Source organism: Salmo salar, chromosome ssa25 (genome assembly GCF_905237065.1).
Source record: "Salmo salar chromosome ssa25, Ssal_v3.1, whole genome shotgun sequence".
NCBI lineage: Eukaryota > Metazoa > Chordata > Actinopteri > Salmoniformes > Salmonidae > Salmo > Salmo salar.
In genome coordinates this window covers 15095240-15121429 of record NC_059466.1, presented here as the reverse complement: position 1 = coordinate 15121429, position 26190 = coordinate 15095240, and the positions used below count along the sequence as shown (strand labels likewise).

Genomic DNA, 26190 nt, shown 5'->3' with positions numbered 1-26190 from the left:
CTAAGTTGGATATTGTGCATATTTTAGATAAAAGAAAATGCTTATTGACAAGTGAAAGAACAATCAATGCTATCAAAAATGCAATAGTATCTCAACAGTACTGCTGCATGTGAAACATTGTGGAACGTTGAGGTCTGAATACTTCAAACGAATGAATTGTGACCACGTGATAGGCCCCCCGGCCCCACATGTAGTCTAATGTGATTGGTGAAGTAGTTTGCTGTCAGAACAAGAAGGAAATTGCGGGGTGTTGTGACATAGAGAGATACCGGTAAGTTGTCTTGTCTTTTTTTTTTTTTACAGTCATTTTGTCGACTAGTCTAAATAGCACCCCGTATATTGGCATTTGGCAAACTAGCGTGTCATGTTGTCACCTATTTATAAATAGCGCACGTACTAACTGGCTAGAGTTCGGTGAATTGGCTAGCTAGCTAGGTCATTTAGTTAGCCAACCCTCTCGAACTCCATGCCTTGTTATCTGTAGGTACTGGTAGTTAGCTACGTTAGTTGTCTTTTTAAAGAATGGCGCTCTATTTTTCATCAAGCTAATAGCAATGCTAGACATGTTTTTGACCATACATTAATTAGCTCAGATTGCTGGGTGCATGCATGTTTATCCATATTTTCACTAACGTGTATTATAGAACAGTTGATTTACATTTTTTTTTGTGAGTGATACGTTGTATCTAACATTTTACATTGTAGCGATGTATCCTTCTGACAAAGTAGGTACTGTAAAAGACTACGAGTTTGTGCTCAACGTTGACGTTACATCTAGAAACCCCTGTAAATGGTGGTTATACCTTAGCTTCAGGACTCAACTTCGTGAGTCTGTTGGGACATTAATTGGGCTGAGAGGTTTACCTATGTAACTACCATGTATAAAGGGTTCAAATCGAAATCTAATCAAATGTTGTTTGTCACATGTGCCGAATACAACAGTGCTTACTAAGTTACGAGCCCTTTTCCAACGATGCAGTTTTAGAGACGCCAAATTGAAATGGTAGTTTTGACTGTTCTCCAAGTATTTTAGATTTTCAGTAACTGGTAGTGACACCAGCAACCCCATCAGCGTGGCCAGGCATGAGAGCTGATATCTGAGGATTTAAACCACCAGCGCCACAATGGAGGTACCTGCCATCAGTAACAACCTCAACCTTTCATATGGGGACTTGGATCCCTCTGACACCCCTCCCACCATGTCCATTGACAAGCTCTTCCCAGCACTCCTGGAGTGTTTTGGGATCATCTTGTGTGGCTACATTGCTGGTCGAGCAAACATCATCACATCCACACAGGCCAAAGGATTGGGGAACTTTGTGTCCAAGTTTGCCCTCCCAGCATTGCTCTTTAAGAACATGGTACTCTTGGACTTTGGGAATGTCATCTGGCCATTTTTGTGGAGTATTCTCATCGCCAAGGTGTCTGTGTTTTTCATTGTGTGTGTGATTACACTACTGGTTGCCAGTCCTGACACTCGCTTCAGCAAAGCTGGCCTATTCTCCATCTTTGCTACTCAAAGCAATGACTTTGCTTTGGGATACCCGATTGGTGAGTGTTGTATTAGTCTTTCCATCCTTTCACTTTCAGTCCTTTTAAAATCGATAGCCTCCTGGCAGAACCTCAGAACAAAGGAAATAGGTCTTTATGTCATACTTTAAAATCTTGTTTGTTTGTGACAAAAAGTTTAATTCACTCTGCTCTCCCCCCTAAAAGGGAACTTCCTGAACTGTACCTTTCTTCACAGTTGAGGCCTTGTACAAGAACACACACCCAGAGTATCTACAGTACATTTACCTGGTAGCACCGGTGTCCCTCATGCTTCTCAACCCCATTGGGTTTGCCTTCTGTGAGATCCAGAAGTGGAGGGATCAGAGAGACCGGCAGCAGAGCAAACTCCAGATAGTGGGTGTGGTCATCCTGCAGGTTCTGAAGAACCCCATGGTCTTCATGGTTGTTATTGGCATTATCTTCCACTTCATCCTGGCCCAGAAGATCCCTGCTTTCATGGAGCAGTTTGTGGACGGCCTGGCCAACTCTTTTGGAGGAGCAGCTCTGTTCTACTTGGGCCTCTCCATGGTGGGCCAGTTGGGGAAGCTCACCAGGTCCACGGTTGTAGCCCTTATCCTGCTCATCACAGCAAAACTGTGAGTGTTTACGGGGATTTATGATGGATTGTTTTGAGTTTAAGAATGTTAAGTTAGATTATTACACATGTAGGCTTCTATTATTTCATATTCATAATGGCCTACAGTTCATACACATTCATACTGTACTTAAAAACACAGTGTCAGGACATGAGATCACATCTCATTGTAATTAAGTGTTAGGTGTACTGTTATTGACTCAGAGCTAACTGTGGATTCGTATTGGTCTGCTACACCAGGCAACCTTGGCACATGACTACCATTTTGTTTTGTGTACTACAAACATTCTTGAATACTGGCACCCATCCACATTTCAGTATTTTTGACCTTCAAACCTTTTATTTATTCTCATGCAATCTTAAAGGGAGAATCTGCATTTCAAACGATAACAAAGCGGAAACCCCACCACTGTTTTGGTAAACGGCTGAGGGATGTCTAGACTGTCAAAAAATGGGCAGCCTAGAGAGAACGAGAGAAAATAAACAGTCCTAAATGAAAAGCTGCTCTCGGTGTTTTACTAGCATCGTGTTGCCTTGAAGTTAAACTGAGGCAACATTATAGGAGGAAGTAAGCCTCAAGTCCATGACAATGGAGTAGGCTAAAGCACAAACAGATCTGGGACCAGGCTACGAGCCAGACCCTTGAAAATATAGTCACTTTCTTTCTTACCTGATGATTCATTGTGAATGAATCAGGCATTTATCTTGTAACATTTCGCAACCGTAACATTACAATGAAACTTAACATGTATGATCTTCCGGAGGTTGGTGATGCCGTTGATCTGTCGCGAGACGGTGGAGCTGCTGGACGCTGACAACACCAGCTCTAATCTCGAACACTCCAGCCTCTCCAACTATGCCTTCCTCTATGGAGTCTTCCCTAGTGCCCCCAGTGTGGCCATCTATGCTGCTCACTATAACATGGAGCTCCAAGTTGTAAGTCATCTCCTCTCTTCTATATGGATAGAAGTGCATGTCATATGAAGACATGGACAGTGTCACATTATTTTCTTGTGTATTCTTTTCTAACAGGTTACCTCAGGGATGGTAATAAGCACATTCCTCTCAGCTCCCATAATGTATGTTTCTGCTTGGTTGCTGACAATACCATGGATGGACCCTAAGCCATTGATGGATTCTCTGCAGAATGTCAGCTTTAATGTCAGCATCATCAGCTTAGTTGCACTGGTGAGTTTCTCCCCCCCCGCCTCCCATCATTATCAAAGAAGAACTATCATTAACTGTAATCTTTACTTTTCAACTGGCTTTGTGCTGGTTATTTATTTTATTTCAGGCAGGGTGGTCGGACTTCAGGAAATTATAACCTACAAGCAGGTGTTGATTGTACTAAAGCTTCTTTTCACATTATCCCATTCATATTAGAGGTCGACCGATTATGATTTTTCACCGCCGATACCGATTATTGGAGGCCCAAAAACCAGATACCGATTAATTGGCCGATTTTGTTTGATGTATTTGTAATAATGACAATTACAACAATACTGAATGAACACTTATTTAAACTTAATACATCAATAAAATCAATTTAGCCTCAAATAAATAATGAAACATGTTCAATTTGGTTTAAATAATGCAAAAACAGTGTTGGAGAAGAAAGTAGAAGTGCAATATGTGCCATGTAAAAAAGCTAACGTTTAAGTTCCTTGCTCAGAACATGAGAACGTATGAAAGCTGGTGGTTCCTTTTAACATGAGTCTTCAATATTCCCATGTAAGAAGTTTTAGGTTGTAGTTATTATAGGAATTATAGGACTATTTCTCTCTCTATACGATTTGTATTTCATATACCTTTGACTATTGGATGTTCTTATAAGCACTTTAGCATTGCCAGTGTAACAGTATAGCTTCCGTCCCTCTCCTCGCTCCTATCTGGGCTCGAACCAGGAACACATCGACAACAGCCACCCTCGAAGCAGCGTTACCCATGTAGAGGAAGGGGAACAACTACTCCAAGTCTCAGAGCGAGTGACGTTTCAAACGCTATTAGCGCGCACCCGCTAACTAGCTAGCCATTTCACATCGGTTACACCAGCCTGATCTTGGGAGTTGACAGGCTTGAAGTCATAAACAGCGCAATGCATTGTGAAGGGCTGCTGGCAAAACGCATGAAAGTGCTGTATGAATGAATGCTTACGAGCCTGCTGGTGCCTACCATCGCTCAGTCAGACTGCTCTATCAAATCAAAGACTTAATTATAACATAATAACACACAGAAACACGACCCTTAGGTCATTAATATGGTCGAATCCGGAAACTATCATCTCGAAAACAAAATGTTTTTCCTGTCAGTGAAATACGGAACCGTTCCGTATTTTATCTAACGGGTGGCATCCCTAAGTCTAAATATTCCTGTTACATTGCACAACCTTCAATGTTATGTCATAATTACGTAAAATTCTGGCAAATTTGTTCGCAACTAGCCAGGTGGCCCAAACTGTTGCATATACCCTGACTCTGCGTGCAATGAACGCAAAAGGTGATACTGTGATACTGTTAGATGATACTGTCTAGACTAGGCTAAGTTGATTCGGTATTGAAAATGGAAACAATGATATTGAAAAGCTTAGAGCAGGAAGTCTATGAATAGTAGGGGTGGAGATATGACTTACAACCAGGCAGTTCAAAGTCATCACCAGGATGTCTCTGTCTGGTGCCAATGATATGATACGTGAGACTGACTTCCTCCTATAATGTTGCCTCAGTTTAACTTCAAGGCAACATGATGCTAGTAAAACACAGAGAGCAGCTTTTCATTTAGGACGGTTTATTTTCTCTTGTTCTCTCTAGGCTGCCCATTTTTTTGACAGTCTAGACATATGACCTTTCTTATAACCTGTGATGTAGTTTCACTGAATGTTACTGCTCTAGAATGCATGTGGTGTTTATTGGGATCTGAGATGATGAAATTGCCGTTGCAGTTTACATAAGTATGCTATCCGTTTCTGTATGGTATGTGTAGACAAGCATATCTGATGTTGAGATCTCTTATCTTTTTGTTACAGGCTTGGACAGTTACTGTCATGTTCCTGAGTAAGAAGTTTAAGAGACTACCTCACATGTTCACCGTCAACCTGTTCTTGGCACAGGCAAGGCTTGCCTTTTGAATATCTGTTAGTTTTCACAAAACACCCATCCCATATGCGTATTGTATCAGTATGTCCATCGAATAATGCTGTACATATCATATTGTCCATAGTACAAAGCCGTAATGGCAATATCACTGTCTAAATGTCGTTTTAGGATTGCTTGCTGCTGTCTATTGACGTTTTGCCTCTCCATGCGTCCAGATTCTAGCTTGTGTTAGCATGATCATGTGGAACTTTGTCGTGAGACAAGACCGCTTCATTGGACACGTGTTGACATTCACACTGTTGTACGGCTCACTGTACAGTACTTATGTATGGCCAGGTATGTCTGTCACACACACACACAACCGTCAACATTTATAATACCACCATTTTCTCTTATTGTATGCTTTTGTGTTGTATGTTAACATACTGTGATTCTTTTATTTTTATTTTTTATGTGAATGGTGCGGAGTCTAGCAATGATTCTCTCACCATAGAGTCCATGTTGCTTTGATTTAGGTCTGATAGCACTTTCCCTTGTGTTGATGAAGAGAGGTGGTGAGCTGAAGGTTGCGCCAGGCTTCCTGGTGATTGCAGGCTGGGGGTGAGTCAGGAGCTTTCCACTGAATAATTGAGTTATTGGAAACCAAGGGACCTTTTTTGTTGAATCTGCTGCTCAAACAGTTCGTATCTGATGTCAACAGAGTCCCAGCCCTTGTGGCAGCAGTGCTCCTCGTAACTGGGGAGAGGATGCCTGACACCATCGATTCGGCTTTCTTTTATGGAAGACCCCAGGTGAGACAGACTGGGGAAAGAAGACGGCACCTCTCAAAGAACATGACCTCATCATCCTGACCTTCTGTCTTTGTGTCTTCTGCAGATCATCTGCACCTCAGTTGTGCTTGCCTTCAGCATAGTGCTGGGCGGGTGCTCTTTGGTGGGCCTTCGTCGAGGCACGTGGGACTCAAAGTACCATGTCCTGGAGAGAGACTCTATGCTAGGCACTACTGAGGATCTGAGGCCCCAGACTGGCCCAGATACCCAAACTATCCCAGATATCCGTGACATGTTTGAGCCAGCCGGAACTGGAATCATCAACATAGGTATATGTTAGCTGGATTTATGTCATGTAAATAATACTAGTTAATCAAGTTTATAATGCTGATTACATTTTTTCTTATGGGGTATTGTGTGTAGATTGATGAGGAACAGTTTTATTTAATCAATTTTAGAATAAGGCTCTAACGTAACAAAATGTGGAAAAAGGAAGGTGTCTGAATACTTTCTGAATGCACTGTAAATACAAAAGTATGTGGACACCCCTTCAAATTAGAGGATTCGGCTATTTCATCCACACCCGTTGCTGACAGGTGTATAAAATCGAGCACACAGCCATGCAATCTCTATAGACAAACATTGGCAGTAGAATGGCCTTACTGAAGAGCTTGGTGACTTTCAACGTGGCATCGTCATAGGATGCCACCTTTCCAACAAGTCAGTTTGTCAAATTTCTGCCCTGCTAGAGTTTCCCCGGTCAACTATAAGTGCTGTTATTATGAAGTGGAAACGTCTAAGAGCAACAACGGCTCAGTGGCGAAGTGGTAGGCCACACAAGTTCACAGAACGGGACAGCTGACTGCTGAAGCACTTGGCGCGTAAAAATCATCTGTCCTCAGTTGCAACCCTCACTACCAAGTTCCAAAATGCCTCTGGAACTAACGTCAGCACAATAACTGTTTGTCGGGAGCTTCATGAAATGGGTTTCCGTGGCCAAGCTACCGCACACAAGTCTACGATCACAATGCGCAATGCCAATTGTCGGCTGGAGTAGTGTAAAGCTCGCCACCATTGGACTCTGGATCAGTGGAAATACTTTCTCTGGAGTGATTAATCACGCTTCACCATCTGGCAGTCCGACAGATGAATCTGGGTTTGCGGATACCAGGAGAACACTACCATAGTGCCAGCTTGAAAGTTTAGTGGAGGAATAATGGTATGGGGCTGTTTTTCATGGTTCGGGCTAGGCCCCTTAGTTCCAGTGAAGGGAAATCTTAATACTACAGCATACAATGACATTCTAGACGATTCTGTGCTTCCAACTTTGTGGCAACAGTTTGGGGATGGCACTTTCCTGTTTCAGCATGACAATGCACAAGTGCACAAAGCGAGGTCCATACAGAAATGATTTGTTGTGATCGGTGTGGAAGAACTTGACTGGCCTGCACAGGACCCTGACCTAAACCCCATCGAAGACCTTTGGGATGAATTGGAACAACGACTGCGAGCCAGGCCTAATCGCCCAACAGCAGTGCCTGACCTCACTAATGCTCTTGTGGCTGAATGGAAGCAAGTCCCCGCAGCTGTGGGGCAGTAGGTAGCCTAGTGGTTAGAGCGTTGGGCCAGTAAACGAAAGGTTGCTGGATCAAATCCCCGAGCTGACAAGGTACAAATCTGTCGTTCTGCCCCTGAACAAGGCAGTTAACCCACTGTTACCCGGTAGGCCGTCATTGTAAATAAGAATTTGTTCTTAACTGACTTGCCTAGTTAAATAAAGGTAAAATGTAAAAAAATCCAACATCTAGTTGAAAGCCTTCCCTGAAGAGTGGAGGCTGTTATAGTAGCAAAGGGGGGACCAACTCCATGATTTTGGAATGAGATGTTTGACGAGCAGGTGGCCACATACTTTTGGTAATGTCATCACCCTGTAGGTCACTAACAGTGTGTTTGCTCTGTGGTCTCCCTCAGGTCAGTGTGAGTCACCAGGCTGTCTACTGGCCCAGGAGGAGCAGCAGAAGCAGGTGGCAGACAGACAGGTGGCCCGCCATGTGCTCTTGTGCCTGCTACTGACCGTCAGCCTACTAGCTGTGAGTGACTGACTCACTATTACAGAATGACGCTGAGACTGTTACTAAACCCTATTGTACTGTACTTTACTGACCTCTTTCTTTACTGTACTGTAATGTGCTGTCCAATTTTGTGAAACAGAGAGGTCTTTGATTCAGATTTGGACTGACAAGATGTCAACAATTTTTTTTTATGTCCATGGACATCGAATGTCCGTCTGCTCAGTGGGTGAGGACGCTGGTTACAGTAAATGGAAAGCGAGGGGGCTCGTGGATGGGTGTCAGTAAGAGCCGAGAGAGGTGACATTAACCCAATGAGTCCCACCGCGATGCTGACACGATTTGGACTTCTAACCCCTTTTAAACATTGTGTGTTTGAACTACAGACTTCTTGGTTGTATTCATCCATTAAATCAGTGGGGGTTTTTTTTACGTTTTTTATTTAAAAAAATGTATATATAATTTATTTATTTTTTTACAAAAATGTCTGTCGAGTCCAAATGTTTTCAGATACAAATTTATTAAAAGCTATCTAGAAAAGCTGAGACTCTCAAATACGCACATGTTTTGCTCTGACACTCAAGCTACACCAGAGTCGTCAGAAGGTATGGGGTTCTTCTAGAAAATCCAAGGACAGTATCTATAATACTGTAATCAGCTCACATAGTTGCTGTCACAAACTCCAATCTCCACACAGTTGTCACTGACTAGTTTGATATTACTTTCCCACTAATTAAAAGGTAGATTTTTTTTTTAATGTATTTTATTTAACTAGCCAAGTCAGTTAACAAATTCTTATTTACAACGACGGCCTACCCCTGCCAAACCCTAACCTGGACAACGCTGGGCCAATTGTGCGCCGCCGTATGATACTCCCAATCACGGCCGGTTGTGATACAGCCTGGAATCGAACCAGGGTCTGTAGTGACGTCTCTAGCACTGAGATGCAGTGCTGTAGAGCGCTGCGCCACTCGGGAGCCCTTTATTGACGTGTTTATTTGAAGCTCATGAATACAACTGTTTGTCATTGTTTCGTGTTCTACTTGTCGTCCTGAAAATAGAATGGTTAATACTTAATTTTGAGGCTAAATATAAGGGCTGGACATGCAGATGCATTAAAGTCAGATAAATTAAAAGCCCCCCCAAAATTCTGGGGTCTCGGGACTGATAAGGTTAACTGGAGAGAAAAGAAAGGTAGACAAGGAGAAAGGCTGGGTGAGAGAGTGTTTTCATAATGATCAGTTGGACAGTATGCCAGGGGAAGGAAGGAAGGGAGGGTGGTAACAGGTGCCCCAACTGGGGTTTGTGACTACTCTCATTTCCCATTTTAGCTCATTTAATTGCACTCACTCTGTTACTGATTTCTTTCCGGTGATTCTATTTTGGATTTCCTAACAGAATGACAGTTTAAATCCCATAATAAATCATTAACAAAATTGTTATCAGTAAAAACACTATAATTGGTAGGTTTACCTTTTTCTTGTTACTTCAGTGAATTTTCATTATCCTCCCTCATGAGGGAGAGAAATTTGAATACATCTTAAAGATATGTGGTTTTTTTGATACAAAATGAGAAGACACTAGGCAATATTTCGTAAAGTTACAGAAGGCAAATCAATTCTGCAAAATGAAATGTAAATGTTGATATTAGTTGGTAAGGGTCTTAAAGGGATAGTTCACCCAAATTCCAAAATGACATTGGTTTCCTTACCCTGTACGCACTAAGCCATCTATGGACAAGCTATGAATTCAATCCATGCTTTGGTTTAGTTTCCCTGGCACTGTTTCCACATGCTAATGTTTTAGCATTTGTGGCACAAATCCATTCAAGTCATGGGAATGATATTAGCGTTTTTTTGCACATGTTCAAAACATCTATAAGTGACTTTAAGCTTCACAATAATTTTTAGATACTTTCGGGTGATTTGGACATAATGCGTGAAAAAAGCTAATATCGGTCCCATGACTTGAATGTGATTTGTGCCACGTGGAAACTGTACCAGGGCAACTAAACCAAAGCATGGATTGCTTTCATACCTTGTCCATAGACTGCTTACAGGGTAAGGAAACCAATGTGTACATTTGGGTGAACTATCCTGTTAACTTTAACATTTGTGTTTTGATGTTTTTATAATACCTTTTTAAGGTTTGACCAGAAATCAAAGCCTTAGCTTATTCCTAATTTTAGGATGAATGGTTGGAAAATGTATATGCCTTCATTTCTCAAAAATATCCTCTTAGCTTTCATTTGACACCAAATTTGATGTGCTCCTATGAACTTCACATGTTGGTGCTCATGGGTCCTTTTGCATGGAAATGGCCTTGTGCGACAGAGCCTGTATGTTGAGTTGTTTTACTACTGTCCTGTCCTTCAATTTTGAGCGTGTGTGACAATCCCTGTTTCAATCTCTCTCCCCTGTTTTTAGAACCTGTCCAGCTGCCTGTGGTGGCTTTTTAGTCGAGTTCCTGGGAGACTTTACTTAGAGCTGCAGTTCTTCTGTGCTGTGATCAACTATGGACAGGTACCGTACATGTTGGTCTCCATAGACACATTGGGATTTGGAGCAACTGTATTTACTCAATGGTGGTGGTGTTTACATATCTGTGTTTTGCTGTTCTCAGGGCTTCATCTCGTTCGGGCTTTTTGGCCTGGACAAACATTTGATAATACTGCCGTTTAAAAAGAAGTAAGAGGCTCACTGAAATGCATTTCATATAATTGAGTAGTGAGCTGGGTATTGAATAAGAAGCCTTGAATACATTTTTTTTGACCTGTGGCCAGGATATCCTGTCTGTGGCATAGAAGGAAGCCAGAGGAGCAGCCTCAACTGGTTGTATCTGATGACATCATGATGACCTGCACTCAATTCATCAGATACCACAAAGAGCAGTGTGTCCAGGACATTGTCCAGCAGAAGAGGTGAGGGGTCAATTAGTCACCTTACAGGGCTGCTCTGCTCGGGGATTCAATAGACCCTCTGCTTTTACTGTGCACCCACTGTGTATTTCCTAAAACGGCTCACAGTATATATGAAACCTCCCATATTATGCAGTAATTCACAACTTTGCTTATGATTTGACAGTCTGACACAGTTTGTGTAACAACTGCATTATACCCATTGATCATCCCTAATATGAATATATTTTTTGCATGAGTTTTGGTGCATGGGTTGTGTTGAGCACTTCTCTCTTGCGTTTGTTTCGGTGTGACATCCTAGCTACAGTTCCTATAGAAAGTATTCACACCCCTTTACTTTTCCCACATTTTGTTTTGTTACAGCCTGAATGTAAAATGGATAATATTGAGACTGTTGTTTTTTTTTGTCACTGGCCTACACCCAAGACCCCATAATGTCAAGGTTGAATTTTAGTAATACATTTATTTTTTATTAATTTAAAAAGATAATGTCTTGAGTCAGTAAGTATTCAACCCCTTTGTTATGGAAAGCCTAAATAAGTTCAGGAGTCAACATCTGCTTAACAAGTTACATGAGTTGCATGGACTAACTCTGTGTGCAATAATAGTGTTTAACATGATTTTTAAAGGACTTCCTCATCGCTGTACCCCACACATACAATTATTAAGGTCCCTGTCGAGCAGTGAATTTCAAACACAGGTTCAACCACAAAGACCAGGAAGGTTTTCCAATGCCCTGCAAAGAAGGGCACCTATTGGTAAAAGGGTAAAAAAAAAAAAAAAAGCAGACATTGAATATCCCTTTGAGCATGGTGAACTACAAAGATACAGGCGTCCTTCCTAACTCAGTTGCCGGAGAGGAAGAAAACCGCTCAGCAATTTTACCATGAGGCCAATGGTGACTTTAAAACAGTTAGAGTTTAATGGCTTTGACAGGAGAACTGAGGATGGATTAACAACATTTTAGTTACTCCACAATACTAACCTAATTGACAGTGACAGAATAAAAAATATTCAAAAACATGCATCCTGTTTGCAACAGGGCACTAAAGTAATACTGCAAAAAATGTGGCAAAGCAATTCACTTTTTGTCCTGAATACAAGTGTTATGTCTGGGACAAATACAAAACAACAGATTACTTAGTACCACTCTCCATATTTTCAAGCATAATGGTGGCTGCATCATGTTATGGATTTGCTTGTAATCATTAAGGACTCTGGATTTCTTTCAGGATAAAAAATAAACTGAATGGCACTAAGCACAGGCAAAATCCTAGAGGAAAACAAGTTTGTCTGCTTTCCACCAGACACTAGGAGATTAAATATACGCTGGAGTTACTTACCAAGAAGATGGTGAATGTGGCAGAGTTAGTTTTGACTTAAATCAGCTTGAAAATATATGGCAAGACATGCAAATGGTTGTCTCGGGGGTTTAATAGTTATCTAATCAAGATATAGTGTTTTATTTTGCATTCATTGTTTTACAAATTCCACTTTGACATTTGAGTATTTTGTGTCGATCTTGACAGAAAATGACAAAATCAATTCGAATCCCATTTTAATACAACAAAATGTGAAAAGGGGTGTGTGAATACTTTCTGAAGGCTTTCTTTAAAAAGAATACTTTCTTTTTATCTGCTCCCTCTCTCTCTCTCTCTCTCTCTCTCTCTCTCTCTCTCTCTCTCTCTCTCATATTCCACTTGGACCTGTCAGCTGTGGGGAGTGCCTAACTGGCCGGTTGGTGAATCCTTCCTCTGACACACAGGTGTGGGGAGAGGACAGTGGCGGACACTTTTCTTGGCAGTGAGCTGGTAGAGTGGCTGTTGCAGGTGGGTCTGTCACAGGACCGAGGAGAGGCGCTGCTCTACGGGGTCCGGCTGCATCAGGGTGGGGTGCTCCAGCACATCACCCAGGAGTATGGCTTCAAAGATGACAACCTGCACTACTGCTTCACAGCATAAGGTGGCCCCTGGGTAGGCCCAGTCTCTGTTTCCCAGAGGCACATGATGAAAAATAGATCAGCTATCTACCAGACCTGAATCCAGGTGGCTACATACATAGCACTAGCAGTATGGGTTGACTTTTTTTAATGCTTTTATTGTTTTGCACATGGAAATATGCATCAGTAGAAGCATTGAGCACTTGTTAGTTTTCTTTTAAACTGCCTATTTTCTTTGTGGGTTTTGTATGGCACTGTATGCATAACGAGATTTAACAGTTGTCAAAGAGGCTGAGGTAAAAATGACCGGCCCAAATTATGGATGTCAAATATCTTGCATTATCGTCTCAAGTTATACAGACCAGCTTGTATCCCCTTGATGACACTTTTATACCGTAAGGCTCAGATTGTTATTTATTTAGTTTGGATGGCAAGAATGGTATTTGTCAGGTATTGAAAATGCAAGTCTGTAATGGGCCTCTCGAGTGGCGCAGAGTTCTAATGCACTGCATCACAGTGCTAGAGGCGTCACTACAGACCCGGGTTCGATCCCGGGCTCTATCATAACCGGCCGTGATCGGGAGTCCCATAGGGCGGCGCACAATTGGCCCAGCGTCGTCCGGGTTAGGGGAGGGTTTGGCGGGGGGGCTTTACAAGTGGGCCGTTATTGTTAATAAGAATTTGTTCTTAACTGACTTGTCTAGTTAAATAAAAAATGTAAATGCATGTTGCTGTGTATTCTAAATAACCTTAATTTGGCCATAATTTATAACTTAAAATAGATATGGCAGCTAGATCTATTTTTAATATATTTGAATAATGAAGACAGAATGGTGTCAAATTTTATGAATGCAGAATTTTATTGTTTGAATTCTCCGTCCGTTCGTACATTATTAGTCACACGATATCTCGGATTTTGACGAAACTTGGATGAATGATGCATCTTGCCATAGAGACCCGGCATTTACAAAATTACACTAATTGGCCCAAGGGGGGCGCTATAGTAATCAACTGAGAACTTTGAACAAGCATATCTCCTGTCCCGTCATTTTGTACATGCAGTGCCTTCGGAAAGTATTCAGACCCCTTTATTTTTCCCACATTTTGTTAAGTTACAGCCTTATTCTAAAATGAATTAAATTGAACAATTTTCCTCAGCAATCTACACACAGTACCCCATAATGACTAAGGAAAAACTGTTTATTTTTTTACATTTTTGAAAATGTATTAAAATTACACAGAAATACCTTACTTGCATAAGTATTTAGACCCTTTGCTATCAGACTCGAAATTGAGCTCAGATGCATCCTGTTTCCATTGTTCTTCCTGGATGTTTCTACAACTTGATTGGAGTCCACCTGTGATAAATTAATTTGATTGGACATGATTTGGAAATACACACACCTGTCTATAAGGTCCCACAGTTGACAGTGCATGTCGGAGCCAAAACCAAGCCATGAGGTCGAAGGAATTGTCCATAGAGCTCCAAGACAGGATTGTGTCGAGGCACAGATCTGGGGAAGGGTACCAAAAAATGTATGCAGCATTGAAGGTCCCAAAGAACACAGTGGCCTCCATCATTCTTAAATGGAAGAAGTTTGGAACCACCAAGACTCTCCCTAGAGCTGGCCGTCCGGCCAAACTGAGCAATAGGGGGAGAAGGGCCTTGGTCAGGGAGGTGACCAAGAACCCGATGGTCACTCTGACAGAGCTCTAGAGTTCCTCTGTGGAGATGGGAGAACCTTCCAGAAGGACTTCCAGATGGAAGCCACTCCTCAGTAAAAGGCACATGACAGCCCGCTTGGAGATTGCCAAAAGGCACCTAAAGGACTCTCAGACCATGAGAAACCAGATTCTCTGGTCTGATGAAACCATGATTGAACTCTTTGGCCTGAATGCCAAGTGTCACGTCTGGAGGAAACCTGTCACCATCCCTACGGTGAAGCGTGGTGGCAGCATCATGCTGTGGGGAAGTTTTTCAGCGGCAGGGACTGGGCCACTAGTCAGGATTGAGGCAAAGATGAACGGAGCAAAGTACAGCGAGATCCTTGATGAAAACCTGCTCCATACCGCTCAGGACCTCAGACTGGGGTGAAGGTTCACCTTCCAACAGGACAATGACCCTAAGCACACAGCCAAGACAACTCAGGAGTGGCTTCGGGACAAGTCTCTGAATGTCCTTGAGTAGCCCAGCCAGAGCCCGGACTTGAACCCGATCGAACATCACTTGAGAAACCTGAAAATAGCTGTATTACAACGCTCCCCATCCAACCTGACAGAGCTTGAGAGGATCTGCAGAGAAGACTGGGAGAAACTCCCCAAATACAGGTGTGCCAAACTTGTAGTGTCATACCCAAAAATACTTTAGACTGTAATCCCTGCTATAGGTGCTTCAACAAAGTATTGAGTAAAGGGTCTGAATACTTATGTAAATTATATTTAAGGTTTTTATTTGTAATAAATTAGCAAACATTTCTAAACAGTTTTGTTTCTTTGTCATTATGGGGTATTGTCTGTAGATTGATTGAGGGGGAAATAACTATTTCATCAATTTTAGAATCCGGCTGTAACGTAACAAAATGTGGAAAAACTCAAGGGGTCTGAATACTTTCTGAAGGCACTGTTGTATATGCAGCCCCTCATGAGCAACACGTTTCCCATAAGAACCTAAACTCAGCAAAAAAAGAAAACGTCCTCTCACTGTCAACTGCGTTTATTTTCAGCAAACTTAACGTGTAAATATTTGTATGAACATAACAAGATTCAACAACGGAGACATAAAATGAACAAGTTCCACAGACATGTGACTAACAGAAATTGAATGTGTCCCTGAACAAAGGGGGGGGGTCAAAATCAAAAGTAAGTCTGTATCTGGTGTGGCCACCAGCTGCATTAAGTACTGCAGTGCATCTCCTCATGGACTGCACAAGATTTGCCAGTTCTTGCTGTGAGATGTTACCCCACTCTTCTACCATGGCACCTGCAAGTTCCCGGACATTTCTGGGTGGGAATGGCCCTAGCCCTCACCCTCTGATCCAACAGGTCCCAGACGTGCTCAATGGGATTGAGATCCGGGCTCTTCGCTGGCCGTGGCAGAACACTGACATGGCCAGGCTGGTGGCATTGTCATGCTGGAGGGTCATGTCAGGATGAGCCTGCAGGAAGGGTACCACATGAGGGAGGAGGATGTCTTCCCTGTAACGCACAGCGTTGAGATTGCCTGCAATGACAACAAGCTCAGTCCGATAAGGCTGTGACACACCGCACCAGACCATGACGGACCCTCCACCTCCAAATCGATCCCGCTCCAGAGCACAGGCCTCGGTGTAACACTCATTCCTTCGATGATAAACGCGAATCCGACCATCACCCCTGGTGAGACAAAACCGCGACTCGTCAGTGAAGAGCACTGTTTGCCAGTCCTGTCTGGTCCAGCGATGGTGGGTTTGCGCCCATAGGCAACGTTGTTGCCGGTGATGTCTGGTGAGGACCTGCCTTACAACAGGCCTACAAGCCCTCAGTCCAGCCTCTCTCAGCCTATTGCGGACAGTCTGAGCACTGATGGAGCGATTGTGCGTTCCTGGTGTAACTCGGGCAGTTGTTGCCATCCTGTACCTGTCCCGCAGGTGTGATGTTCGGATGTAACGATCCTGTGCATGTGTTACACGTGGTCTGCCACTACGAGGACGATCAGCTCTACGTTCTGTTTCCCTGTAGCGCTGTCTTAGGCGTCTCACAGAATGGACATTGCAATTTATTGCCCTGGCCACATCTGCAGTCCTCATGCCTCCTTGCAGCATGCCTAAAGCACGTTCACGCAAATGAGCAGGAACCCTGGGCATCTTTATTTTGGTGTTTTCATAGTCAGTAGAAAGGCCTCTTTAGTGTCCTAAGTTTTCATAACTGTGACCATAATTGCCTACCGTCTGTAAGCTGTTAGTGTCTTAACGACCGTTCCACAGGTGCATGTTCATTAATTGTTTATGGTTCATTGAACATGCATGGGAAACAGTGTTTAAACCCTTTACAATGAAGATCTGTGAAGTTATTTGGATTTTTACGAATTATCTTTGAAAGACATGGTCCTGAAAAATGGGACGTTTCTTTTTTTGCTGAGTTTATAAGCTCCGCCCATTCAATATTCATTATTTCTGCATCATTCATGGGGGACAACATGTTTACTGATGCCTTGTTAACTTATTTTAATGATTCTTGGCTAAAAATAAATATATTGGGTTTTTTAAATACACAACTATAATTCCAGTTTGTTTTGGTTTTAGGTTTGTTGGGAGAAAAAAAAGTACAATACCGACTGTGCCAGATGAAATGCAATATTCTTTATTATTGGAGTTATTTTGGAGTCATGTTACTTTTTCCTTAATGGGATTGTGCTTATAACTGTTGCCAGTAAGGTAATTGAGCCATGTATTCACCTTGTTTGGCATTATGAATGTTTGAATGATGATTTGTCTTTACATTTTTACATGTCACTTGACTAAAAGAGAATGTACGGTATCATGCACTTTGAAGCTAACTAATGCTGCATGTTCTTCTATGATTCCCATGCCTTTTTTTTTTTAAACAAATAAACTGCTGTATTGCACCTCTGGCTTATGTGGTTCCTTTTATACTGGGTTAAAACAGAACTGATGGATACATGTTGTGGTAAAGTGCGGGTGTGGCTCTTCCTGCCGGGCCTTTCGGGGTGGAACAGGATGCCTGAAGACCGAATGTGACAATGAAAAGATGTCCTCTCTTTTTACTTCAAATAAACCTATACAAATCACTCAGTAAACTGCTCAATGGTAAAACGAGGCCAAGCTCTTGCCTCCACTACTTATGCTTTGTTTACTCTGTATTATTTTGCATAGTGGGACATGCAGGAGTTGGTCTTGAAACAACCCCTGGCCATTTAGATAGACACCGACCGGTGTCATTTTAAGATCAGAGATGACTATTTTTTATGATCATGGCCTTATTTCTATTACAGCATATTGGAGGACTCATTCATATTCCATTCACCCAGCTAAATATAACATTGGTAGGTTTAGGTTATTACATGACACTCATTTTCCCAATACCCATCGTGAGGTTGCTACAACCTAGCTTAAGAATGAAAGTTTACAACGTAAGTGCACAGGTCTAGACAAAAAATGTGAGTAATCAAGGTGACAATGACACATTCAATACAGCCTTGCACACTCTTGCCTGCATCTCACTGATCTAGGGTTTAATCGTTAGTCCAACAGTTGCAAATGAGACTATATATTGGACGTACAGTTGAAGTCAGAAGTTTACATACATCTTAGCCAAATACATTAAACTCAGTTTTTCACAATTCCTGACATTTAATCCTAGTAAAAAATCCATCTTAGGTCAGTTAGGATCACCACTTTATTTTAAGAATTGAAATGTCAGAATAATAGTAGAGAGAATGATTTATTTCAACTTTTATTTCTTTCATCACATTCCCAGTGGGTCAGAAGTTTACATACGCTCAATTAGTATTTGGTAGCATTGCCTTAAAATTGTTTAACTTAGGTCAAACGTTTCGGGTAGCTTTCCACAATACGTTGGGTGGATTTTGGCCCATTCCTCCTGACAGAGCTGGTGTATCTGAGTCAGGTTTGTAGGCCTCCTTGCTTGCACACGCATTTTCAGTTCTACCCACAAATTTTCTATAGGATTGAGGTCAGAGCTTTGTGATGGCCACTCCAATACCTTGACTTTGTTGTCCTTAAGCCATTTTGCCACAACTTTGGAAGTATTCTTGGGGTCATTGTCCATTTGGAAGACCCATTTGTGACTTCCTGATGTCTTGAGATGTTGCTTTAATATATCCACATAATTTTCCATCCTCATGACGCCATCTATTTTGTGAAGTGCACCAGTCTCGCCTGCATCAAAGCACCCCCACAACATGATGCTGCCACCCCCGTGCTTCACGATTGGGATGGTGTTATTCGGCTTGCAAGCCTCCCCCTTTTTCCTCCAAACATAACTATGGTCATTGTGGCCAAACAATTCTATTTTTGTTTCATCAGACCAGAGGACATTTCTCCAAAAACTACGATCTTTGTCCCCATGTGCAGTTGCAAACCGTAGTCTGGCTTTTTAATGGCGGTTTTGGAGCAGTGACTTCTTCCTTGCTGAGCGGCCTTTCAGGTTATGTCAATATAGGACTTGTTTTACTGTGGATATAGATACTTTTGTACCTGTTTCCTCCAGCATCTTCACAAGGTCCTTTGCTGTTGTTCTGGGATTGATTTGCACTTTTCACACCAAAAAACGTTCATCTTGGAAAGACAGTACCGTGCAGTATCGAAGAGCCCTCACTGCTGCTCGATCATCCTATTTTTCCAACTTAATTGAGGAAAATAAGAACAATCCGAAATTTATTTTTGATACTGTCGCAAAGCTAACTAAAAAGCAGCATTCCCCAAGAGAGGATGGCTTTCACTTCAGCAGTAATAAATTCATGAACTTCTTTGAGGAAAAGATCATGATCATTAGAAAGCAAATGACGGACTCCTCTTTAAATCAGCGTATTCCTCCAAAGCTCCGTTGTCCTGAGTCTGCACAACTCTGCCAGGACCTAGGATCAAGGGAGACACTAAAGTGTTTTAGTACTATATCTCTTGACACAATGATGAAAATAATCATGGCCTCTAAGCCTTTAAGCTGCATACTGGACCCAATTCCAACTAAACTACTGAAAGAGCTGCTTCCTGTGCTTGGCCCTCCTATGTTGAACATAATAAACAGCTCTCTATCCACCAGATGTGTACCAAACTCACTAAAAGTGGCAGTAATAAAGCCTCTCTTGAAAAAGCCAAACCTTGACCCAGAAAATATAAAAAACTATCGGCCTATATCGAATCTTCCATTCCTCTCAAACATTTTACAAAAAGCTGTTGTGCAGCAACTCACTGCCTTCCTGAAGACAAACAATGTATACAAAACGCTTCAGTCTGGTTTTAGACCCCATCATAGCACTGAGACTGCACTTGTGAAGATGGTAAATTACCTTTTAATGATGTCAGACTGAGGCTCTGCATCTGTCCTCGTGCTCCTAGATCTTAGTGCTGCTTTTGATACCATCGATCACCACATTCTTTTGGAGAGATTGGAAACCCAAATTGGTCTACACGGACAAGTTCTGGCCTGGTTTAGATCTTATCTGTCGGAAAGATATCAGATTGTCTCTGTGAATGGTTTGTCCTCTGACAAATCAACTGTAAATTTCGGTGTTCCTCAAGGTTCCGTTTTAGGACCACTATTGTTTTCACTATATATTTTACCTCTTGGGGATGTCATTCGAAAACATAATGTTAAATTTCATTGCTATGCGGATGACACACAGCTGTACATTTCAATGAAACATGGTGAAGCTCCAAAATTGCCCTCGCTAGAAGCCTGTGTTTCAGACATAAGGAAGTGGATGGCTGCAAACGTTCTACTTTTAAACTCGGACAAAACAGAGATGCTTGTTCTAGGTCCCAAGAAACATAGAGATCTTCTATTAAATCTGACAATTAATCTTGATGGTTGTACAGTCGTCTCAAATAAAACTGTGAAGGACCTCGGCGTTACTCTGGACCCTGATCTCTCTTTTGAAGAACATATCAAGACTGTTTCAAGGGTAGCTTTTTCCATCTACATAACATTGCAAAAATCTGAATCTTTCTGTCCACAAATGATGCAGAAAAATTAATCCATGCTTTTGTAACTTCTAGGTTGGACTACTGCAATGCTCTACTTTCCGGCAACCCGGATAAAGCACTAAATAGACTTCAGTTAGTGCTAAATACGGCTGCTAGAATCCTGACTAGAACCAAAAAATGTGATCATATTACTCCAGGGTTAGCCTCCCTACACTGGCTTCCTGTTAAGGCAAGGGCTGATTTCAAGGTTTTACTGCTAACCTACAAAGCATTTGGTCCTGCCATACATACCTACACGTACGCTACGGTCACAAAACGCAGGCCTCCTAATTGTCCCTATAATTTCTAAGCAAACAGCTGGAGGCAGGGCTTTCTCCTATAGAGCTCCATTTTTATGGAATGGTCTGCCTACCCATGTGAGAGATGCAGACTTGGTCTCAACCTTTAAGTCTTTACTGAAGACTCATCTCTTCAGTGGGTCCTATGATTGAGTGTAGTCTGGCCCAGGAGTGTGAAGGTGAACGGAAAGGCTCTGGAGCAACGAACCGCCCTTGCTGTCTCTGCCTGGCCGGTTCCCCTCTCTCCACTGAGATTCTCTGCCTCTAACCCTATTACAGGGGCTGAGTCACTTATTGGTGTTCTTCCATGCCGTCCCTAGGAGGGGTGCATCACTTGAGTGGGTTGAGTCACTGACGTGGTCTTCCTGTCTGGGTTGGCGCCCCCCCTTGGGTTGTGCCGTGGCGGAGATCTTTGTGGGCTATACTCGGCCTTGTCTCAGGATGGTAAGTTGGTGCTTGAAGTTTTCCCTCTAGTGGTGTGGGGGCTGTGCTTTGGCAAAGTGGGTGGGGTTTTATCCTTCCTGTTTGACCCTATCCAGGGGTATCGTCAGATGGGGCCACAGTGTCTCCTGACCCCTCCTGTCTCAGCCTCCAGTATTTATGCTGCAGTAGTTTATGTGTCGGGGGGCTACGGTCAGTCTGTTATATCTGGAGTATTTCTCTTGTCTTATCCGGTGTCCTGTGTGAATTTAAGTATGCTCTCTCTAATTCTCTCTTTCTTTCTTTCTTTCTTTCTTTCTTTCTTTCTTTCTTTCTTTCTTTCTTTCTTTCTTTCTTTCTTTCTTTCTTTCTCTCTCTCTGAGGACCTGAGCCCAAGGACCATGCCTCAGGACTACCTGACATGATGACTCCTTGCTGTCCCCAGTCCACCTGGCCGTGCTGCTGCTCCAGTTTCAACTGTTCTGCCTGCGGCTATGGAACCCTGACCTGTTCCAGACCTGCTGTTTTCAACTCTCTAGAGACAGCAGGAGCGGTAGAGATCCTCTCAATGATCGGCTATGAAAAGCCAACTGACATTTACTCTTGAGGTGCTGACTTGTTGCACCCTTGACAACTGTGATTATTATTATTTGACCATGCTGGTCATTTATGAACATTTGAACATCTTGGCCATGTTCTGTTATAATCTCTACCCGGCACAGCCAGAAGAGGACTGGCCACCCCTCATAGCCTGGTTCCTTTCTAGGTTTCTTCCTAGGTTTTGGCCTTTCTAGGGAGTTTTTCCTAGCCACCGTGCTTCTACACCTGCATTGCTTGCTGTTTGGGGTTTTAGGCTGGGTTTCTGTACAGCACTTTGAGATATCAGCTGATGTAAGAAGGGCTATATAAATAAATTTGATTTGATTTGATCTATAGGAGACAGAATACTTCTCCTTCCTGAACGGTATGACGGCTGCGTGGTCCAATGGTGTTTGTACTTGCACACTATTATTTGTACAGATGAACGTGGTACCTTTAGGCGTTTGGAAATTGCTCCCAAGGATGAACCAGACTTGTGGAGGTCTACAATTGTTTTTCTGAGGTCTTGGCTGATTTCTTTTGATTTTTCCATGATGTCAAGCAAAGAGGCACTGAGTTTGAAGGTAGGCCTTGAAATACATCCACAGGTACACCTCCGATAGGCTAATTGACATAATTTGAGTCAATCAGAAGCTTCTAAAGCCATGACATTTTCTGGAATTTTCCAAGCTGTTTAAAGGCACAGTCAACTTCTGACCCACTGGAATTGTGATTCAGTGAGTTATAAGTGAAATAATCTGTCTGTAAACAATTGTTGGAAAAATTACTTGTGTCTTGCACAAAGTAGATGTCCTAACCGACTTTCCAAAACTATAGTTTGTTAATAACAAGAAATTTGTGGAGAGATTGAAAAACTAGTTTTAATGACTCCAACCTAAGTGTATGTAAACTTCCGACTTCAACTGTATACAGTTATGTTTATCCCCTTCCGTTTAACAAACGTTTTTCAGTGGAATGAATACACCCCTGATCACATGCAAACACAGTTCACTGTTATAGCAGCCACATACAATCAGCATAATTCCTTCTCGCGTCTATGCGCTCTCTTCCTCCCACCTTTTCCCTTGCTTGTGGACTTCCGTGCACAACACATCAGCTGTCTGTGACCAGGCGAAAAAACCTTTCCAAGGCAAACCTTCATACCATAACCACTACACACAGCCTACATTGTAGTCACTATATTAGCTAACGTCATAGTCAACATTGCTACTAGAACTAATGCGTTAGACGACCCGCTACAATCATGCAGTACATACAGTATACTGTCAGCAAGCAGTTTAGCAGTTACACCACTTAAACTTACCTTGAGTTGGAAAAGTTCCAGTGTTGGATAGCCATAGCCAGCTAGCTAACATAGCATCCCTCTCTGTTTGCGTAGGCTAAACTAGCTAGCTGCAGTCGCTGGCTAAGTAAGTGAAAGTGGGAAAAATACAATGAAATATAGCTATCTATCTCTCGTTCTCTCTCTTGCTTTCATCTTCATTTTTTAAGAAATGAATTTGTTCAAAACTGTTCAACTATTGTCTTTCTCTTTGAATCAACTATTCACCAGATGTTATGCACTGCAGTGATATCTATCTGTAGTTTATGCTTTCGGTACTAAATTAATTCTCTGATCCTTTGATGGGGTGACATGTCACTTTATGCTGTAAGAGCTCTGATAGGTTGCAGGACGTCCTCCGGAGGTTTTCATAATTACTGTGTAAATCCATGGAAGGGGGTGAGAACCATGAGCCTGCTAGATTTTTGTATTGAAGTCAATATACCCAGAGGACAGAAACTAGCTGTCCTCTGGCTACACCATGGTGCTACCCCACTGAGTGCTGTTGAAACTACTGTAGACCTTCTTTGCAAAACAGTCTTTTAATCAATTATTTGGTGACGTGAATATATTTTGTATAGTTTTATCTTAATGTTTCACTATTTTTATTTTTATGAAATTCACTGAGGAGATTGGTCCTCCCCTTCCTCGTCAGAGGAGCCTCCACTGCTGTAAACACTCATTTCTTACTGGATTGAGTTAGAAAACAGGTGACCAATCGAAGTAGGGTCTTCAATACCAGTTGTTAACAGTTTCTCTATCTCAGCCATCATCTTTTTCTAACTCTCTCATATTCTGCATGATCTTCTTTCCTTTATCCTAAAAATAATACGAATCCAAAATTAAGCCAAATATTCGCTTAAACTTTAAAGAGTTAAGATGTACTGTATAGATTTGGAAAGGTTTTGTACCATGGTGATATCAATGATGCAGCCACCACCCCCACCTGATGTTTGACAAACAGTGGATGTTTGTGATGTGGCTTGCTCTGGAAGCGAGGTATCTTCTTCGCAGTGTCATCAGGACCATAACCTAGAGTGCTATTCTGCTTCAACTGTTTAATGTCTTTCACAAAGACAAAAGGTTTGAAAACCGACCTGTTGGGTGAGAAAGGATCCTTAATTTACATACATTTGCATAAACTTGAGATGGAACAATAACATGGCTAGGTAGGGTGTGTGAGCGGTGGCCAGCTCCATACTGTACCTCTCAGGGTCAGGAGTTCCAGTGATGTAGTGCACCCCCGGCAGGTTGGGGTCTGTTAGTACGACAGACACCATGCTTCCTGTTGTCATAAAAATCCCCTCCATGTTGATGCCACTCTCCTTGTCCCTCAGGATATCCATCATCGTCTCAGCAGTGATACGTCCTAAATACTCAGATTCATTGTCAATAGTTCGCAAGCTATATGGATTCAATGCTGTTTCAAATTATCCCATCAAACTCAATTCTTCTACACTTGACTCAAACAACTAAACCTAAAGACGTACATAATCTTCATATTTAACCATCTAACCTTTGCTTCTCTCCAGTAGGTTCCGCACTTCACAGTAACGGCTGCCAGAGGTCTCTATTCTGGCTGTAGTCATGAAAGAGTACGTCTCAGCGAAACTGAACAGGGCCTTCCCATCCCACCAGCCTTGGCTCTTGGCATACTCCCAGGGTGTTCCTTGTCTATCTTGGTTGTTATTGAGTACTGATAGGAGATATTACCATACAGAGGATACAACATATTATCAACAAAAAAACTGTTATTGCTCAGTCTGCAAGTTTTCAAGTTGGGCAAACTCAAACCCAGATAGCTAATTAATTTCCACTCTCTCTGCTGCCCAGTACTTCCCAGACGTCTCAATCATCCAGGCCTCAGTATTGTCTGAGATGAGGAAGCTATTGTGGTAGGCAAAGCCAGACTGGTCCTCCATGCAATTTCTCCAGCAGCTCTGCCTTCTCAGCAGTCTCAGCTCTCTCCAGACCAAGTGTGCAAGACATACCCATCACATCGATGAGTCCTCATTCTTTGCAACCTTGTCCCCATTATTTGCTTCATAGTGCAATGCATTTTTATTTTACAAGCAATAATTAACAAATACCGGAGCAATACTTAGTTGAAGAATAACAAACTACAGACAGGAACATATACTGCACAGTATTTTTGTTATTTTGGCTCTGTACTCCAGCACCTTGAAGTGATAATGATGAAGAGGTCACATTTACATTTTAGTAATTTAGCATATGCTCTTATCCAGAGAGAGTGCATACATTTTCATAGTTTTTTTCTATACTGGTCCCCCCCATGGGCATCGAACCTTGGCGTTGCAAGTGCCATGCTCTACCAACTGATTCACACGGGACAGGTTAAAGTGCAGACTGGCAGCTTTAATTTGAGGATATTTTCATCCATATCGGGTGAACTGTTTAGCAATTACAGCACTTTTTGTACATAGTCACCCCATTTTAGGGGACCAAAAGTATTGGGACAAATTCACTTACATGTGTATTACAGTGGTCAAAAGTGTAGTATTTGGTCTAATAGCACGCAACAACTACATCAAGCTTGTGACTACTAATTTGTTGGCTGCATTTGCTGTTTGTTTTGGTTGTGTTTCAGATTATTTTGTGCCCAATCGAAATGAATGGTTAATAATGTATTGTGGCATTTTGAAGTCGCTTTTATTGTAAATAAGAATAGAATATGTTTCTAAACACTGCTACATTCATGTGAATGTAACCATGATTACTGATCATCCTGAATTAATCGTGAATGATGATGAGTAAGAAAGTTAGATGCAGAAATACCATACCCCCCCAAAAGAAACGCTAACATTGCGTTATTGTTTCATGTGTAACTCTGTGTTGTTATATGTGTCGAACTGCTTTGCTTTATCTTGGCCAGGTCGCAGCTGTAAATGAGAAC

General features: G+C 42.1%; 1 protein-coding gene and 1 pseudogene across 2 annotated transcripts; one reads left to right on the top strand and one right to left on the bottom strand.

Moving 5' to 3' along the window:
• Nucleotides 1–185: 185 nt before the first annotated feature.
• Nucleotides 186–13659, top strand: LOC106586242 (integral membrane protein GPR155). 2 transcript variants are annotated; one of them, XM_014173301.2, is made up of 15 exons: nt 186–271; nt 1026–1551; nt 1748–2147; nt 2911–3082; nt 3179–3334; nt 5169–5252; nt 5454–5574; nt 5754–5838; nt 5939–6029; nt 6115–6337; nt 7980–8098; nt 10504–10599; nt 10700–10764; nt 10860–10997; nt 12760–13659. In XM_014173301.2, exons 2-15 carry the CDS (start codon nt 1125–1127, stop codon nt 12953–12955), a joined length of 2373 nt encoding a protein of 790 aa, XP_014028776.1. In that variant the 5' UTR covers nt 186–271; nt 1026–1124; the 3' UTR covers nt 12956–13659. The 2 variants fall into 2 exon arrangements, with proteins under 2 accessions (XP_014028776.1, XP_014028778.1); XM_014173303.2 differs by lacking the exon at nt 186–271 and having other exon boundaries at nt 281–1551; nt 12708–13659.
• Nucleotides 13660–23559: 9900 nt separating this feature from the next.
• LOC106586081 (secernin-3-like) lies at nt 23560–25271 on the bottom strand (annotated as a pseudogene).
• Nucleotides 25272–26190: the final 919 nt, after the last annotated feature.